This window comes from Mobula hypostoma, chromosome 28, assembly GCF_963921235.1.
Source record: "Mobula hypostoma chromosome 28, sMobHyp1.1, whole genome shotgun sequence".
Classification (NCBI taxonomy): domain Eukaryota; kingdom Metazoa; phylum Chordata; class Chondrichthyes; order Myliobatiformes; family Myliobatidae; genus Mobula; species Mobula hypostoma.
Window position 1 is genome coordinate 11726875 of NC_086124.1, and position 19400 is coordinate 11746274.

The window sequence follows — 19400 nt, forward strand, 5'->3', positions numbered from 1 at the left end:
TTTCAGGCCGAGACCCTTCGTCAGGACTAACTGAAGGCTCTTACTAACTCTTCCTTCAGTTAGTCCAGACGAAGGGCCGCGGCCTGAAACATCGACCATACCTCTTCCTAGAGATGCTGCCTGGCCTGCTGCATTCACCAGCAACTTTGCTGTGTGTTGCTGGGAGTAAAACCTCATTGTTATTGTATGTTGCTTGGTTTTGCTTTGTAGGAGGCAATGGCATTGAAGCCCAGGTCTTGTTCTTTGTGTTAGTAATTGGGATTGAAAGATATTGAAAAAATGCAGGCATCCTGTCACGTTTCTCACCAATGGTGCTGAAAAGATTGTGTATAGAATGGACCTTATCTATAACATGATTCAAGGAGTACAAAGAATCACTGGTTCATAACACTTGTAGCCTTTCCATTAAGTATGCATTAAGACCTAATCATTGGATGTTCTATTATTCTGTCTGGCACCCTACAGAAATATGGTATTTGCCAAATAATGATTTTAAAAGCTACACACCTGATCAATGCATTTTGGCGGAATAGGATAGGTTACTGTGAGATGATGGTATTTTTTCAGAATCAGGTTCAATATTACTGGCATGTGTTGTGAAATTTGTTGTCTTTGCGGCAGCAGTACAATGCAATGCATAATATTAGAGAAAAAACGGTAATTACTGAAAATATATACATATATATTAAATAGGTAAATTCAATAAGTAGTGCAAAAATAGAAATTAAAAAGTAATGAAATAGTGCTCATGGCTTCAATGTCCGTTCAGAAATTGGGTGGCAGAGGAGGAAGATGCTGTTCCTGAATCGTTGAGTGTGTGTCTTCAGGCTTCTGTACCTCCTTCCTGATGGTAACAATGAGAACAAGGCATTACCTGGGTGGTGGGGGGTCTTTAATGATGGATTCAGTGACATTCTGCAGGCTGAAGCCAATACTTCCAGCTATCCAATCACAACCAAGAGAAAATCTACAGATACTGGAAATCCAAGCAACATACAAAATGCTAGAGGAACTCAGCAGGCCAGGCAGATATACCTCTTTCGAATTACTCTTGTTGCAATCTGCAGCATGTAATTTCCCTTTAAGCCCAGGTTGTTGTCTTTTGCACACTGGTCGAACGCCCAAGTTGGTGTGGTCTTTCATTGATTCTGTTATGGTTATTATCCTATGTATTTATTGAGTATATCCGCAAGACAATGAATTTCAGTGTTGTATTTGGTGACATATACGTACTTTGAATTTTGAACAAAGGAATTAATGTATCTGTAAAAGCTAGCAATAATATTGTCATCCTACAAAGCAAGAAATGGAATTGGAGCTAAGATCAAAATTCATGCTGGGGAGCGGTGATGGAATTTTGGGGAAGCTGTTAGTGGCAATGAATTTGTAATGGTAGAATAATATGCGCTAATGATTGAAGTAGTATAAAAAAGCTCTTTTTGTTTCGCACACCAAGTGCATTGTTTTCATGCTGGTGATATCATTAGAAAAGTGACTGCATGCAGTGAATTTGTTCACTGCCTAGGTTCGTCAGTATCTAAACACTTGTGGTAGGCTTTATTTTAAAATTAAATTAAAAGGTCCTATTTCAGGATAGAAAGCAAAAGGATTCCTAAGGAATGGATTTATCTGATTGAAAAATACAAAATTATACACACTGAAATTTCAGTTCTCATAAATAGTGATCGTATGATTTAGGGGATAGGTTGCTTCAGGGTAATGCAATTGTTTCTCTGCTCCAGACACCTTGGTTTAATTCTGATCTTCAGTGTTGTCTGTGCGGGGTTTGCCGATATTTTTTTTCTCTCCTGTGGGTGTGTGAATTTTCCTTGGATACTCCAGTTCATTCCCATGTTCCCAAGATGTGCAGGTGGAATAAGTAAGTGTTGTAAGTTACCCTTATTGTAAGTGTCTAGTCACGCAGGGGTTCCCAACCTTTTTTATGCCATGGACTAATACAAGGAGTCCATGGATCCCAGGCTGGGAGAAATCCAGGCAGATGTTATAGAATTATAGAGTCATATGGCATGGAATAATCCCTTCAACCAAGAAACATATCTACCTGAGCTGGACCTATTTGACTGCTTTGGCCCATATCCCTCTAAGCCTTTCCTGTCTATGTACTTGTCCAAATGTCTTTTAAACATTTTAATTGTACTTTCTACCACCTCAATTCAAAGTTCAAAGTAAATCTATTATCAGAGAACATGTACAGAATCCTGAGATTCATTTTCTGCAGGCATTCACAGTAAATACAAAAATACAAATAATATTAATAAATAAGCGATAAATATCGAGATCATGAAATGAAGAGTCCTTGAAAGTGAGTCCATAGGTTGTGGTAACAGCTCATTACTGGGGTGAGTGTGAAGTTATCTCCTCACGCTCAAGAGTCTGATGGTTGAGGGGCAATAATTGTTCCTGAACTTGGTGGTGTGGTTCCTGGGGCTCCTGTACCTCCTTCTTGATGGCAGCAGTGACAAGAGAGCATGGCCTGTGTGGTGAGGGCTCTTAATAATGGATGCTGCTTTCCTGTGACAATGCTCCATGCAGATGGGCTCAGTGGTAGGGAGGGCTTTACCTGTGACAGACTGGGCTGTGTCCACATTGGTGCTTCGATACCAGGTCATGTGAAACAACCAGTCAATATACTCTCCACTGTACACCTATAGAAGTTTGTGAAACTTAGATGATGGCTGCAAACTTCTAAGAAAGTAGAGGTTCTGCCGTGCTCTCTTTGCAATGGCGCCTAGGTGCTGGATCCGGGGCAGATCCTCTGAAATGATAACACCGAGGAATTTAAAGATGCTGACCCCCTTCACCTCTGATCCCCGATGAAGACTGGCTCACAATCCTCTGGTTTCCTCCTTCTGTAGATAATAGTCAGCTCCTTGGACTTGCTGATGTTGAGTGAGAGATTGTTGTTGTGGCATCACCCAACTGGATTTTCAGTCTCCCTCATATATGCTGATTGGTCACCACCTTGGATTCGGCCAATATAAAGTGAGTAGAGTAAGAGGCTAAGCACACAGCCTTGTGGTGCACCTGTGTCGATGGAGACTGTGGAGGAGATGCTGTTGCCAATCCGAACTGACTGAGGTCTGCAAGTGAGGAAATCGAGGATCCAATTGTACAAAGAAAAGTCTTAGTTTTAGTTTTGAGGGGATAGTGGTATTGAATGCTGAGCTCTAGTTAATAAAGAACATCGGAACATATGCCCTCAACCTTATCCAGATATTCCAGGGTTGAGTGGAAACCCAATGAAATGGCATCTGTTGTTGACCTGTTCCAACAATAGGCAAATTGGAGTGGATCCAAGTTGCTCCTCATCACCAACCTCTCAAAACACTTCGTCACAGTGGGTTTAAATGCTACTGGACAATACTGACTGAGGCACTGGTATAATTGAAGTCTTGAAGCAGGATAGTACCTGGGGTTTCCAAAGTAAGAGGTTAAAAATTTCAATGACCACTCCAGCCAGTTGATCAGCTCAGATCTTTAGTACCTTGTCTGGGCCAGATGCTTTCTGTGGGTACACCCTCCTAAAGGATACTCCCATGTCAGCCTTAGAGACTGAAATCACAGGGTCGTCAGAGGCCTTGGGAAATTTGTGACGATCCCTCCATATTTTGACCGTCAAAGTGAACATAGAAAGCATTGAGCTCATCTGGGAGTGTAACCTCGTCACCTGTGCCCCTTAGTCTCACCCTGTAGGAGGTGACTCTATGATCATCTGAGAAATATTTTTGCCTCACAATTTTTTTAAAAAAGGGTTATTTTTAGCTTTTTTTAAATAAGTTTTTTTTACAGATTGGAACTTGGATTGACCAAAATTTGAGAACATGGAGACAGACAATTTTTCAATGGCGTTATATTCTTAAAAGTATACAGGCCTTTCCCAAGTTCTAAACACCTGACTTATAGACAGTTGTGCTTTACAAACAAGGGCTGATAAGTGTTAAATTCAAATGAGAATCAGTCTTAGAAAATTTGTTTATATCTAACCTCCCCGTAGCAATTGGGCTCATTGTCTCTTAAACATGGGCTTCTCATCTCACAGCGGGAGCCACTTAAAAGATGGTTTGCAAGCTGACTTGTGCAATGAAACTTTGTTAAGCTATGTAGCTCTGCTGAACATTGATTTCAAGCCCATTGAAAACCAGCCTTTGAGTTTGGGACATCTGAGGGGAAAAAATTGAAATTAACAACCTTCTTGGCTTGTCTGCTCCATTTTACGATTTCAAGTCTGTTTATTAACAAAATCTCTTTGGTAGAAAAGGTGTCAAGATAAATTTTAATTGAGTGTATTTTTTAATGATGGTTAAGGCTATAAATCAAAATTTGAGTTTGGCTAACCTCTCCTTATAACTCAGGCCCTCAAGTCCTGGCAGTATCTTTATAAATCTTCTCCACGCTCTTTCCAACTTAATGATGCCTTGCCTATAAAAGAGCAACCAAAACTTTACACGGTATTCCAGGCGTAGTCTCACCAACAGCTTGTACAACTGCGACATAATATCAAGTCGTTTATTGTCATTTATCTATATACATGTATATAACCATATAATGTATATAGAAACTTGATGTTTCTTCGAACCAGGGTATAAAGCACAGTAATACACATAACACCACAATAACTTATCAAGGTGAGGATAAAATCTACAGAATGATCACACATAAGTAACAAACTAAAGTGCATTAATATTAAATATTGTACAGTAGAAAACAGATCAGCCAGTGACACTTTGAGTGCGATGGAGCAGGGAGTTCAGAAGCCTAATAGCCCCAGGGAAGAAACTGTTCCCCATACTGGCCGTTCCTTATGCATCGGAGTCTCCTGCCTGATGGTAGAAAGTCAAAGAGGAGGCTGGATGGATGGGTGGGATCCGTGATAATACTAAGGGCCCTACATACATAGCGCTCCTGATAAATGACCCCAGTGGTGATCCTCTCAGCTGTTCTCACAGTCCTTTGTAGGGATTTCTGGTACAGTGCTCAACTGCTGCCATACCAGATAGAGATGCAACTTGTCAAGATGCTGTCAATGGTGCTCCTGTAAAATTCATTTAAGATGGGAGTGGGGGCCTCGATTGCCTGCATCTCCTTAGGAAGTGGAGGTGCTGCTGTGCCTTCTAAACTCAGTGCCCTGACTGATGAAGGCCAGTGTGTCTGATCCCTTCTTCACAACTCTCTCTACCTGGGTTGACTTTTAGGGAACAATGTACTTGCTTCCCTGGGTCCTTCTGTTCAATCACATTACACGGGCCTGATAGAGTAAAACTATGATAAACCACTATCCAAACATTCAGGTTGGAGGAACAACACCTTATATTCCATCTGGGTAGCCTCCAACCTGATGGCATGAACGTTGACTTCTCTAACTTCCGCTAATGCCCCACCTCCCCCTCGTACCCCATCCGTTATTTATTTATATACACACATTCTCTCTCTCTCTCTCTCTCTCCTTTTTCTCCCTCTGTCCCTCGGACTATACCCCTTGCCCATCCTCTAGGTTCACCCCCCGTCCGCCTTTCTCCCCAGACCTCCTGTCCCATGATCCTCTCATATCCCCTTTTGCCAATCACCTGTCCAGCTCTCGGCTCCATCCCTCCCCCTCCTGTCTTCTCCTATCATTTCAGATCTCCCCCTCCCCCTCCCACTTTCAAATCTCTTACTAGCCCTTCTTTCAGTTAGTCCTGATGAAGGGTCTCGGCCCGATATGTCGACTGTACCTCTTCCTAGAGATGCTGCCTGGCCTGCTGCATGCACCAGCAACTTTGATGTATGTTGCTTGAATTTCCAGCATCTGCAGAATTCCTCGTGTTTGTGTATCCAAGCATTCTGATGGTTTGACTGTGAATTTAAAGCGTGTCTGAGTATTAATATACATTTGTAATAAAATCTAATAATCTGCAGCACTTCACATGTGAATCCATCAGGGTTGCTCACTGTATCCCATGCCTCTGTTGTGACCTCCTCTACCTCAGTGAGACCTGACACATATTGGGGGATCGCTTTGTCAAGCACCTTCGCTCTGTCCACCATAACAGCCAGGATCTCCCGAGGGCAGCCATTTTAATTGCTCTTCATGCTCCCTTATTCTTCCCATTCCCATGTGCCTGTCCATGGCTGCCTCTACAATCACACTGAGGACAGATGCAGATTGGAGGAACAACACATCATATTCCATCATGGCGTCAGCATCGATTTTTCTAACTCCTGGTAACCATTTTCCTCTGCTCCCCCTCCACTTTTGCTTTCCCTTTCCCCTCTTACCCCATTTACCCCTTCTCGTTTTCCTCCCCTTCCCTCATGAGGCCTGCCAATCACTTCACACTTCTCTGGTTTCCAACCTCCTCCTTTAACTCTTTGACTCTTCACCTATCTCCTCCCAGCATCTCACATCATTCCCTCCCCCCCCCCCAACTTTCTACCTCCCACACCTCACCTGGATTTACCTCGTGCTCCTCCCCTTCCTCACTCTTTGATCCTGGCTTCTGTCCTCTTTCTTGGCCTGAAATGTTGGTTGTTCACTTCCTTCGTTGTTGCTGCTTAGACTTCCTGAGTTCCTCTAGAGTGTGTGTACTGGTATTGCTCCAGATTTCCAGGATCTTTTACCTACCTCTCCTGAATCCAATAATCTGTAAAGTCTGTTGCAGAGTAACATAGTTTTGATGTAGCTGGCAAAATCTAGGCAAATCAACGACTGAGGAAAAATGAAGTTAATTATTTAAAGAAGAAGAGGGAGTTGTATGACATGTATAGGAAACAGGGAGTAAATAAGGTGCTTGAGGAGTATAAGGAGTGCAAGAAAAGAAATCAGGAGGGCTAAAAGAAGACATGAGGTTGCCTTGGCAATCAAAGTGAAGGATAATCCAAAGAGCTTTTACAGGTATATTAAGAGCAAAAGGATTGTAAGGGATAAAATTGGTCCTCTTGAAGATCAGAGTGGTCGGCTATGTGCGGAACCAAAGGAAATGGGGAAGATCTTAAATAGGTTTTTTGCGTCTATATTTACTAAGGAAACTGGCATGAAGTCTATGGTGTTAAGGGAAATAAGTAGTGAGATCATGGAATATGTACAGATTGAAAAAGAGGAGGTGCTTGCTGTCTTGAGGAAAATTAAAGTGGATAAATCCCCGGGACCTGACAGGGTGTTCTCTCGGACCTTGAAGGAGACTAGTGTTGAAATTGCAGGGGCACTGGCAGAAATATTTAAAATGTCGCTGTCTACAGGTGAGGTGCCGCAGGATTGGAGAGTGGCTTATGTTGTTCCATTGTTTAAAAAATGATCGAAAAGTAACCCGGGAAATTATAGGCTGGTAAGTTTAACGTCGGTAGTAGGTAAGTTATTAGAGGGAGTACTAAGAGACAGAATCTACAAGCATTTGGATAGACAGGGACTTATTAGGGAGAGTCAACATGGCTTTGTGCGTGGTAGGTCATGTTTGACCAATCTATTGGAGTTTTTTGACGAGGTTACCAGGAAAGTGGATGAAGGGAAGGCAGTGGATATTGTCTACATGGACTTCAGTAAGGCCTTTGACAAGGTCCCGCATGGGAGGTTAGTTAGGAAAATTCAGTCGCTAGGTATACATGGAGAGGTGGTAAATTGGATTAGACATTGGCTCAATGGTAGAAGCCAAAGAGTGGTGGTAGAGAATTGCTCCTCCGAGTGGAGGCCTGTGACTAGTGGTGTGCCACAGGGATCAGTGCTGGGTCCATTGTTATTTGTCATCTATATCAATGATCTGGATGATAATGTGGTAAATTGGATCAGCAAATTTGCTGATGATACAAAGATTGGAGGTGTAGTAGACAGTGAGGAAGGTTTCCAGAGCCTGCAGAGGGTCTTGGACCAGCTGGAAAAATGGGCTGAAAAGTGGCAGATGGAGTTTAATACAGATAAGTGTGAGGTATTGCACGTTGGAAGGACAAACCAAGGTAGAACATACAGGGTTAATGGTAAGGCACTGAGGAGTGCAGTAGAACAGAAGGATCTGGAAATACAGATACAAAATTCCCTAAAAGTGGCGTCACAGGTAGATAGGGTTGTAAAGAGAGCTTTTGGTACATTGGCCTTTATTAATCAAAGTACTGAGTTTAAGAGCTGGAATGTTATGATGAGGTTGTATAAGGCATTGATGAGGCCGCATCTGGAGTATTGTGTTCAGTTTTGGTCACCAAATTACAGGAAGGATATAAATAAGGTTGAAAGAGTGCAGAGAAGGTTTACAAGGATGTTGCCGGGACTTGAGAAACTCAGTTACAGAGAAAGGTTGAATAGGTTAGGACTTTATTCCCTGCGTAGAAGAATGAGGGGAGATTTGATAGAGGTATATAAAATTATGATGGGTATAGATAGAGTGAATGCAAGAAGGCTTTTTCCACTGAGGCAAGGGGAGAAAAAAACCAGAGGACATGGGTTAAGGGTGAGGGGGGAAAAGTTTAAAGGGAACATTGGGGGGGGGGCTTCTTCACACAGAGAGTGGTGGGAGTATGGAATGAGCTGCCAGACGTGGTGGTAAATGTGGGTTCTTTTTTAACATTTAAGAATAAATTGGACAGATACATGGATGGGAGGTGTATGGAGGGATATGGTCCGTGTGCAGGTCAGTGGGACTAGGCAGAAAATGGTTCGGCACAGCCAAGAAGGGCCAGAAGGCCTGTTTCTGTGCTGTAGTTTTTCTATGGTTTCTATTTAAGTACAGTCGTAGAGTCATTTCTCTGTACATCACAGAAACAGGCCCTCTGGAATTGAAGTTGAACTTGCATGCACCACTTGCACTGGCAGCTCGTTCTTCACTCAGAGGGTCATGAGAGTTGCCGCTCAGGTTCCCGTTAACTTTTCACCTTTCACCCTTTACCCATGATCTTTGGTTGTAGTTGCGGCCAGCCTCAGTGGAAAAAGCCTGCTTGTATTTACCCTTCTGTTTTATTGGTTTAAAGCAAAGCTAAATCATGAACATTCTCTTTTCATTTGTTTTCAAAATGGTTAAGAAACATCTGTATAAAAATGGGAGTTATCATAGGATGTTGTGTACATCAGAAATGTTTTCTATTCACAGTTGCTATGTACAATGCAAGCTAAAAAAAATCTCAATGTAATGTACAGGTTTATATTGATTAAACTTAATAAACACGTTGAAATAGAGAATGGGCAGAGAGGAGTTCTAAAATATCTCAGGATTTTATTTGAGACAGCTTCTGTTTTCTTGACCAGTAAGTATATTTAATCCCACATCTTTACAGGAAGAATTAAGGTTTCAGCTTTCAGCTAGAATGGGTAAAAGAGTGGCAGCGGGAGTGCAGCAAGGGTACGTGTAATTGAAAGAGCAAGAAAGAGATGTAAAACAAAGGAAAAAAAAATGTGAGTAGGAAAGAGACAGCACCGGCTTCAGGAAGAAAGAAAAGGCTTTGAGATGCAGGAGTAGTGGTTTAAGGAGGGCAAGTTACCTCTGTTTATTTCCGTCCCTGTCTGCAGCCTGCAATTTAGCTGGCTACTCCTGCAGTGTTGATCAGTGTCAAAAAAAAGCCAAAGTAAATCCACTGCGATTCAGTGTTGTAAAAGAATAAAACATGAAAACTTCCAAGGGGTGGGGGGGGGTGAATACTTCTTATAGGCACTGTACATTTCTACAAGGGGGAGCATTCACCGTGGCATCAAGAACTTCAAAGTCACATATTAGGAGCACCCAAATGCTCTGTGTAAGCATCAGAAAGAGCTCACCCACAAGCTGGTACAACCCTGCTGTGTCAGACACCATCTGGAATATTTGTGGGTCCCCATATTAGTGTCATTTGCCACCTTGGAATTGGCCTTTTTGTTAAAACTGGTACGTAACTGAAACGCTTTGAATTTTTCCTTTTATTTTTCTCTGTCGTTAAATATGCTTTTAGTTAATTTTTAATTTAGCTTCATTGTGGTAGTTCTTAAAAAACACAGCTAAGACTAAGTTAAAACCTGTTGAAAGAGCATAAAAACGCATAAATAAGAAACGTTGCCTGCATGTATTTCAACACTTTCTGGTTTTATTCTTGCCTGGACGTTCCTGGACGTTGATTATTGTAATGATCCAGTACTGGCAACATCGTCATGAATCTCCTTTGCACATCCTTGTGTTGTAGTATTCTTTCTGTAGCACAGAGACCAGAAATGCATGCAGTAGCTCACCTCCTCCCCCACCCCATCCCACTTTCCGCAGGGATCACTCCCTCCACTATTCCCTTGTCCGTTCGTCCTTCCCAGTAATCTCCTGTCGAGGCACTTATTCCTGCAAGCAGTCTAAATGCTATACTTGCTCGTTTACCTCCTCCCTCACCTCCATTTAGGGCCCAAAGCAGTCCTTCCAGGTGAGGCAACACTTCACTTGCGAATCTGCTCGGGACATCTATTGTATCCAGTGCTCCTGATGTGGCCTCATATACCGTTGGTGAAACCCATTGTAAATTGGGGGGGATTACTTCCTCGAGCACCCCCACACCACCCATAGGTGGGACTTGTTGGTGGCCAAACACTTTAATTCCCATTTCCATTCCTGTTCCACCGTGTTGGTCCATGGCTGCCTCTTGTGCCAGGATGAGGCCACCCTCAGGGTGGAGGAGCAAAACCTTGTATTCCGTCTGGGTAGCCTCCAACCTGATGGCATGAATATCGAATTCTCCTTCCAGTAAACAACTCCCCTCCGCCCCCCCCCCGACTTTCTCTATTCCCATTCTGATCTTTTTACTTCTCAACTGCCTATTACCACCTCCTGGGTCCTTTCCTCCTTCTCTTTCTTCTGTGGTCCACTCTCCTGTCCTACCAGATTCCTTCTTCTCCAGCCCTTACTCACCCACCTGACTTCACCTAATACTCTTCCAGCTAGCTTCTAACCCTCCCCCAACCCTGCACTTTTTATTCTGGCATCTTCCCCCTTCCTTCTCAGTTCTGAAGAGGGGTCTTGGCCCAAAACGTTGGCAGTGTATTCTTTTCCATAAATGCTGCCTGACCTGCTGAGTTCCTCCAGCATTTATTGTGTGTTGCTGCACTACTTAAGTTATGGCTCGACCACTGTTTAATATAGATCTTCATAACCTTGAACACTAGAGGGAATTTGCTAATATACCTTCTCAGCCACCTTTTCTAACTCTCTTGGGAGTTTGGAATGACACTTCAAAAAGTTCCTTTATACTACTTTTTCACCATCCATCATATACTCCCTTGCTTTGGTTTTCCCTCTGCCATATATGACCATAAGATCATAAAACATAGGAGCAGAATAAGGCCTTTCAGCCCATCGAGTCTGCTCTGCTATTTCATCCATGGTTGATCCATTTCCCTCTCAGCCCCAACCTCCTGCCTTCTCCCTGTATCCTTTCATGCCTCGACTAATCAAGAATCTATCAACCTTTCCCTTAGATATACCCAATGACTTGGCTTCCACAGTCGCCTGTGGCAACGAATTCCACAGATTCACCACCCTCTGGTTAAAGAAGTTCGTCCTCACCTCCGTTCTGAAAGGACACCCCTCTAATCTGAGGCTGTGTCCTCTGGTCTTAGACTCCCCCACTGTAGGAAACATCCTCTCCACATCCACTCTTTCGAGGTGTCATTTTCCTTTCATCAACTCAGCCAGTTTTGGTACCTTAGGAGTAATTGATAAACCACGCAGCCACTGAACCTTTTGTTATTCCATTTGGTTGCCATTGTTTTATATGAGACTTGTCAAGTGGCTTCTGAAAGTTTCAAAAAATAGTACCAACTTCCTACTTTCATGTGACTCTCTTACATATTAAAAGAGGAGAGGGGGAGAAGATACTCTGGATATATGTGATTATTTGGTGGGGATTCTTTCCACAAAAAATTGAAGATAACTATCTGTACTTCAGTTTTTTTTTGCCTTGTCTCACAGAGAATGTTTTATTAATGTAGATTCATTTGAATTCACAGGAGTTTCCAGCTGACATGTATTCAGTGAATTAGCTATTATGGCCCTGTGATTAACTTGATATCGGATGAGGCAAATTGTGTATCTTGACCTTGATTCTGGGGAAATGTTTAGAATTGGACTTGCACATGGCAGTTGACCTTGTTATTTCAGTTCTTGCAGTTTGTTTATAGAATGTGTAATGCTTTGTAATTGGTTAAATGATCTTTCCAGGCTTAACCTTAAAGCAGACTCCATTTTTTCATTCTGTGCATTAATATTGGCTTCTCCCATGTAATTTGATAATGAACTAAATCTGTAGTTTGCTCCTTCTGTTACAGATAATCTGTGATGACAATACATAAGGCTCGTGATTTTCTGACAAACCTCATCTTTGAAGAAAAAGTCGTGTCACTGTCTTGAGCTGTGAAGGGGAGGAAAACACAGGTGCTCAACTTTAATGGAAGGTCCACGGGGCTCGCAGGAACAGCCTGTAAGTGTCTACATAAGCAATTACTTGACAGACGTTTCAATATGTGTTTTGTTAAACTGAGGATCGCTCAGGGACCCAGTTTATAGTTCATTTATTGGATACTACTGTTTCAGCAGACACTCACACAACTTCAAAGGAAACAGACTGCAGATGCTGGAATCCGAAGCAATGAACAAGCTGTGGAAGAACTCAGTGGGTCAAGCAGCATCTGTGGGAGGAAAGAAATTATCGACATTTTGTGTCAGAGCCCCGCATGAGGCCTGTTGCAGAGTTTCAACCCAAAACGTTAAGAATTCCTATCCTCCAATAGGTGGTGCTTGACCTGCTGAGCTCTTCGACAGATTGCTTGTTGCACATAATTTCGAAGTCTCTTTTAGCTGTCGATACAATAATGTAAGATAACGGATACGCTCGTTCTTATCTCCTCTGCCTCTCTTTGATCTCCTTCCCCTTTTTCCCATTTTGGGTGAGTGTGTGATTAATTAACAAAGTTAAAATTTACTATGTAGAAGACAGTGAAATCTTTATTGGCAATCCATCAATATAATGCCAGGGACAGAAAACAGTGGCTCTGAAGAATGAACCAGAGCTATCGTGATTATTGACCTAAACAAAGGCTATTGAAAGTACAGGAAATGCAAACAGCCAGTTACTCCATGATCCTCGAAATCTATTAGAATAAAAAAAAAATCACAGGTCATTCAACCCATGCTTGGACTGATGCTCCACTTAAGCCTCTCTCATTCTGCCTTTTTTAACAGTCAGCAAGGGCGGAGACCAACAGCTCACTGTTTCAGTGCCACATCTTATAGTTGAGAGATCAGATCCTCATCACTCTGGTTAAAAAGTTTGTTCTGAAATTTGTTCAATTCTTAAAGTGATTGTATTATATTCATGACATTGGTTTATAACACATTAGCGGCTAGATGGTGAGCAGTAGGAGGGTGAGAGGAGTTGGAGCAGATGAGATTAAGTTGCTGCTTGTGTGTGAGAGGGGCAAGTGGTGGCTTTGGGGTTTAATGTTTTCTGTCATTCATTCTCTGGGTTTTTTTCTCTCTGTTTCGTGGATGTCTGTGAAGAGTAAGAATTTCAGGCTGTATATTGTATACATTCTCTGATTAGTAAATTGAACCAATGATTGCAGATGACTCAAAGCAGGATGGCAGTGTGAAATGTGAGGAGGATGTTATGAGAATGCAGGGTGACTTGGACAGGTTGGGTGAGTGGGCAGATGCATGGCAGATGCAGTTTAATGTTGATAAATGTGAGGTTATCCACTTTGGTGGCAAGAACAGGAAGGCAGATTACTATCTGAATGGTGTCAAGTTAGGAAAAGGGGAAGTACAACGAGATCTAGGTGACCTTGTTCATCAGTCACTGAAAGTAAGCATGCAGGTACTGCAGGCAGTGAAGAAAGCTAATGGCATGTTGGCCTTCGTAACAAGGGGAGTTTAGTATAGGAGCAAAGAGGTCCTTCTGCAGTTGTACAGGGCCCTGGTGAGACCACACCTGGAGTATTGTGTACAGTTTTGGTCTCCAAATTTGAGGAAGGACATTTTAGCTATTGAGGGAGTGCAGCGTAGGTTCACAAGGTTAATTCCTGTGATGGTGGGACTGTCATATTTTGAAAGATTGGAGTGACTGGGCTTGTATACGCTGGAATTTAGAAGGATGAGAGGGGATCTGATTGAAACATATAAGATTATTAAGGGATTGGACACGCTGGAGGCAGGAAGCATGTTCCCGCTGAGGGGTGAGTCCAGAACCAGAGGCCATAGTGTATGAATAAGGGGTAGGCCATTTAGACTGGAGTTGAGGAAAAACTTTTTCACCCGGAGAGTGGTGGATATGTGGAATGCTCTGCCCCAGAAGGCAGTGGAGGCCAAGTCTCTGGATGTTTTCAAGAAAGAGATGGATAGAGCTCTTAAAGATAGCGGAATCAAAGGTTATGGGGATAAGGCAGGAACTAGATACTGATTGTGGATGATCAGCCATGATCACAGTGAATGGCGGTGCTGGCTCGAAGGGCCGAATAACCTACTCCTGCACCTATTACTGAGGATGTTCTACGAGTCTGTGGTGGCCAGTGCGATCATGTTTGCTGTTGTGTGCTGGGGCAGCAGACTGAGGGTAGCAGACACCAACAGAATCAACAAAATCATTTGTAAGGCCAGTGATGTTGTGGGGATGGAACTGGACTCTCTGACGGTGGTGACTGAAAAGAGGATGCTGTCCAAGTTGGATGCCATCTTGGACAATGTCTCCCATCCACTACATAATGTACTGGTTGGGCACAGGAGTACATTCAGCCAGAGACTCATTCCACCGAGACGCAACACAGAGCGTCATAGGAAGTCATTCCTGCCTGTGGCCATCAAACTTTACAACTCCTCCCTTGGAGGGTCAGACACCCTGAGCCAATAGACTGGTCCTGGACTTATTTTATAATTTACTGGCATAATTTACATATTGCTATTTAATTGTTTATGGTTTTATCACTATTTAATTATTTAAGGTGCAACTGAAATGAAAACCAATTTCCCTCGGGATCAATAAAGTATGACTATGACTATTGTTTATTGTCTATTAAAAAGGCTGGAAACATGGAATGCAAACATCCTTTTCACTGTATCTTGGTACGGTTGACAATAAGCTAATTACAAGTGATGGGGAATATAATCTGTGACTTTTAGCACATGTAAATTTTGATGACCACTATTTATTGTGTTCACTTTTCATTTTTTGAAGGTAAAAAAAATACGCCATGATTTGGACACAACGGATGAGCAAAGATTAAGGTTGGTGTGTATGTAAAGTAAATGATTTAATTCATGTATGTTGGTTAGCACGACGCTTTACAGTACAGGCGACCGGGGCTGAATTCCCGCCGCTGCCTGTAAGGAGTTTGTACGTTCTCGCGGCGACCACGTGGGTTTCCTCCGGGTGCTCCGGTTTCCTCCCACTGTCCAAGGAGATACCAGTTAGTAGGGTAACTGGTCATTGTAAATTCTCCTGTGATTAGACTAGGATTAAATTGAGGGATTGCTGGGCAGCGCGGCTCAAAGGGTCAGAAGGGCCTGTTCCACACTGTATATCAATAAATGAATAAATAAATAAATACTGCAGAACAAGTGAGTGAAGCTGGTTAGCTTGCCTTCACCCAGTTAATTGGCCAATTGTAAATATTTTGTTTCTTAGTGAATCAGCAAGTGTGGTCTCTATTCTGCTATATGTGGAAGACCAAGTTTTAAGTAACCCAATTTGATGCAAGATGGTGTTCCCACTTCAGAATCAAAAGGCTTTGATCCTAGTAAGCAAGTTTAGAATTGCATTTGTTGAACTAATAAAAGACATTGTTACAGGAACTGCCTAGACTGTGTGAAAGAAGTGGGTTGCATTGCCTGCTGTTAAAAATGAAGAGGGGTTTAGTGAAAATACTCATAACTTTTTAATTATCCAAAACCAAAAGGATCAAGATGTTATTACTAAGTGATGTAGATTCTATGAGGTGCTGGTTCCAATGTATGAAACTACGTATATGTATATATATGTCTGGGAGAGGGATGGTCATTCACAAACAGTCCTTTTACCATTAGGGTTATATCTTTATTTATTCCAAATCTGTAGCATACTATGCCTTGGCATGTCAAGTGCTTATCCAGATGCTGCTTAAACAATGCGAGAATACCTGCCTCCACCACTTTCTCAGGCAGTGTGTTCCAGATTTCAGCCTCTCGAGCATGGGGGGAAAATAACCTTCTTTGGTGCCCACTAAATATCTTATTACTTGAATTCAACTTCTGCCTTCTGGTTTTAGACAACGTTGTCATGAGGCAAAGTTTAGAGTCATAGTCATATGTTTAAAAAAGACGGTACAGCACAGAAACAGGCCCTTCGGCCCATCTATCCATGCTGAACTATTTAAACTGACTCATCCCATGGATCTGCACCGGAACCATAGCTCTTCAGACCCCTACCATCCATGTACCTAACCAAGCTTCTCTTAGATGTTGAAATTGAGCTCGCATGCACCATTTACGCAGGCAGCTCATTTCACCCTCTCACGACCCTCTGAGTGAAGTTTCCCCTTATGTTCCCCTTAAACTTTTCACCTTTCACCCTTAACCCATGACCTCTGGTTTTACTCTCATCCAATCTCAGTGGAAAAAAGCCTGCTTGCATTTGCTCTATCTATACCGCTCATAATTTTGTATACCTCTATCAAATCTCCCCTCAATCTTCTATGTTCCAAGGAATAAAGTCCCAACCTACTCAATCTTTCCTTATAACTCAGGTCCTCCAGTCCCGGCAACATCCTTGTAAATTTTCTCTCTACTCCTTCAACCTTATTTACATATTTCCTGTCGGCAAGATATTTTCTTAGTATCTACCCTATGCCCCTCATAATTCTGTATACCCCCAACTTGTTGCCCCCACCCCCAACTTCATCTGTTCCAAGTAAAACAGTCCTAATCTATCTGACTCTCCACCTAGCTGAACATTCTGTCCCAGGCAATGCCTTGGTGAATCCTCTCTAAGCTCTGTCCATTAAAATAATGCCCTTTACATAGTGTGCACATAAATTTCCAGCTGTGCCCTACCAAAGCATTTATAAAGTTGTGCCAAGGTCTACCTGTTCTTATATTTTATGCCTTGGTTAATGAAGTTAAGCACCTTGTATATGTTCATCACCAACCTGTTCACATGTTACCACCTTCAGGAATCTTTAGGCTTGTACACCAAGGTCCCTTTGATCTCTCAGTCCTCCCTGCTGTTCATAGTACATGGTCTAAGTCCTTATTAGTGCAACCCCCACCCCAAAATATATCACCTCACTTTATTTATCATTTCTTTTTCAATAAGCCTGCTAAGTAGCTTGTTTGTCTTCAAATTCAAGTTTATGGTCATTCAAACATACATGAATACAGCCAAGCAAAACAGCATTACTTCAGGGCCAAGGTGCAAAACACAGTACCAACAGTCATTCACAGCACAAGGCACATATGGCACATATAAGTTAGCAAGCACATATTAAGATATCAGTAAAATACATGCACACTAAAAATATAATCCAAGACCCCAAGTCCATGAATGTTACAGCAGTCTGCAGTTGAACACAATATAGCTTGTCTTCTGCCAAGCAAACATTGGGGGGCAGCTCTGACTCGAGCTTGGATGCCACGCCACACCGCCTCTGGTGGAGCGCATCAACTCCGCCTCTCTCCTGGGTGGCCACAGACAGGTGAAACACGGCTTGAGTCCCAGTCCTAGCTACAACTCAGGCCACCCAGCTCCCCTGCTGTCCGCCCCTGCCATTCGCCAATAAATTGGTGAATATGACTTGCAACATTCTGCATTAACAATGTGAAACAGGGTCTTGCAATCACAAGAAAAGTGACTAAAACGACCACTCACTGTTAGACTGACCACTGCATTGTGCACCACTCCCCCGACAACTCTTAACACAGGCACCAAGTCCAGCTCCTTCAGTTTCTTCACCAATGCGCAACTCGCTGATGGGGTAGACTTGCAGTACTTATAAGTTTTCAGTGTTCTGCAGTGTCTTGCGATCGTAAAAAATATGTTTAAAAAAGATGGTAACACCTTTGGATGACCCTGCGGAAGCAGCTGCAATTGAATGGCTGCCATCTTATATATTGAAGTTCTGTAGACTGATGTATTGAATATATGTACTTACAGCTATAACTGGCATTAACTTACAAACAACATTTAAATAAACATTTTGTTTATGTAAGTATTTGACACAAAATTTATAGTGAGAATTGGTATAGGTTACGTTAATTGCTGACTAAATTAGAAAATGCAGGAAATGGTCAGCAGGTGTAACAGATCTGTGGAAGGAGAAAAAGGTTACATTTCAGGTCAATGACTTACTGAGTATTTCCAGTATTTTCTGCTTTAATCTCAGGTTGCCAGGACCCACTCTTTCAGCATATTGATTGCTCGAGATCTAATTAATATTGTTACTAAATTGTTCCTTAGCAGAGGAAGAGATCAGACAGAATTTTCACAATTGTTCTTTGTTAAAAGAAAATAGTTGTTAAAGAGGTGGTTCTTAATTATATCCCAGAGTTAGAACGGTAAAGATGAAGAAAAAGGAAAGTTCCCAAGGATAAAAATTTTTCTTGTTTTTCTTCAGATCTAGGGAGCTGCAGAACTTTATGGGTCTGCCAAGTCAAACCAATAGAAACGATAAGCAAAAGTTTGAGGATGGTAGTCAAGCTGTTAATTTAACCGTGCTGAATGAAGCAGAAGGTGAGTTGAACTCCTGCCTACCAAGAGTTTTGGATGACTACCTGTTTAATTTTTGTGAAGGCCTGTATCTCTCTGTTCATTTTCAGCAGGGATCCTGATAACTACCCTGTTTTTCTCTCGCACTGCATCCTTCAAAACAAAGACCAAATATTTGCAAAGTATAGAAATGGGCCCTTCACTATGTCATCTGCACTAATTCCATTAATGCCCATCTACACTGATTCCATTATTACTTTTCACTGCACCTTGCAGATAGCAACCATACTGTGTGTTTACTGTGCCTATGAAAAGTATTCAGTCCCCCCCCCCCATTGGGAGTTTTCATGTTTTATTGTTTTACAACATTGAATCACAGTGCATTTAATTTGGCTTTTTTGACACTGATCAACAGAAAAAGACTCTCGTGTCAAAGTGAAAACCGATCTCTACGAAGTGATCTAAATTAATTACAAATATAAAACACCAAAATAATTGATTGCATTAAGTATTCACCCCCATATATGACACACCAAATCATCATTGGTGTAGCCAATTGGTTTTAGAAGTCACATAATTAGTTAAATGTGTGCAGTCAAGGTGTTTCAATTGACTGTAGTAAAAATGCACCTGGATCTGGAAGGTCCAACTGCTGGTGAGTCAGTATCCTGGCAAAAACTACACCATGAAGACAAAAGAACACTCCAAGCAACTCCATGAAAAGGTTTTTGGAAGCACAAATCAGG

At 42.1% G+C, this 19400-nt stretch overlaps 1 protein-coding gene across 2 annotated transcripts in view; it reads left to right on the forward strand.

Annotated features, from left to right (window-relative positions):
- The window catches only part of LOC134338925 (eyes absent homolog 3-like), a 73823-nt gene that overhangs the window by 8520 nt on the left and 45903 nt on the right, over window positions 1-19400 (forward strand). For both annotated transcript variants that reach the window (XM_063035127.1, XM_063035125.1), the window contains exons 2-4: window positions 12251-12402; window positions 15151-15200; window positions 18563-18678. In XM_063035127.1, the coding sequence (XP_062891197.1) occupies window positions 12370-12402; window positions 15151-15200; window positions 18563-18678 (199 nt within the window). In that variant the 5' untranslated portion in view covers window positions 12251-12369. The remainder of the gene's footprint in view (window positions 1-12250; window positions 12403-15150; window positions 15201-18562; window positions 18679-19400) is intronic.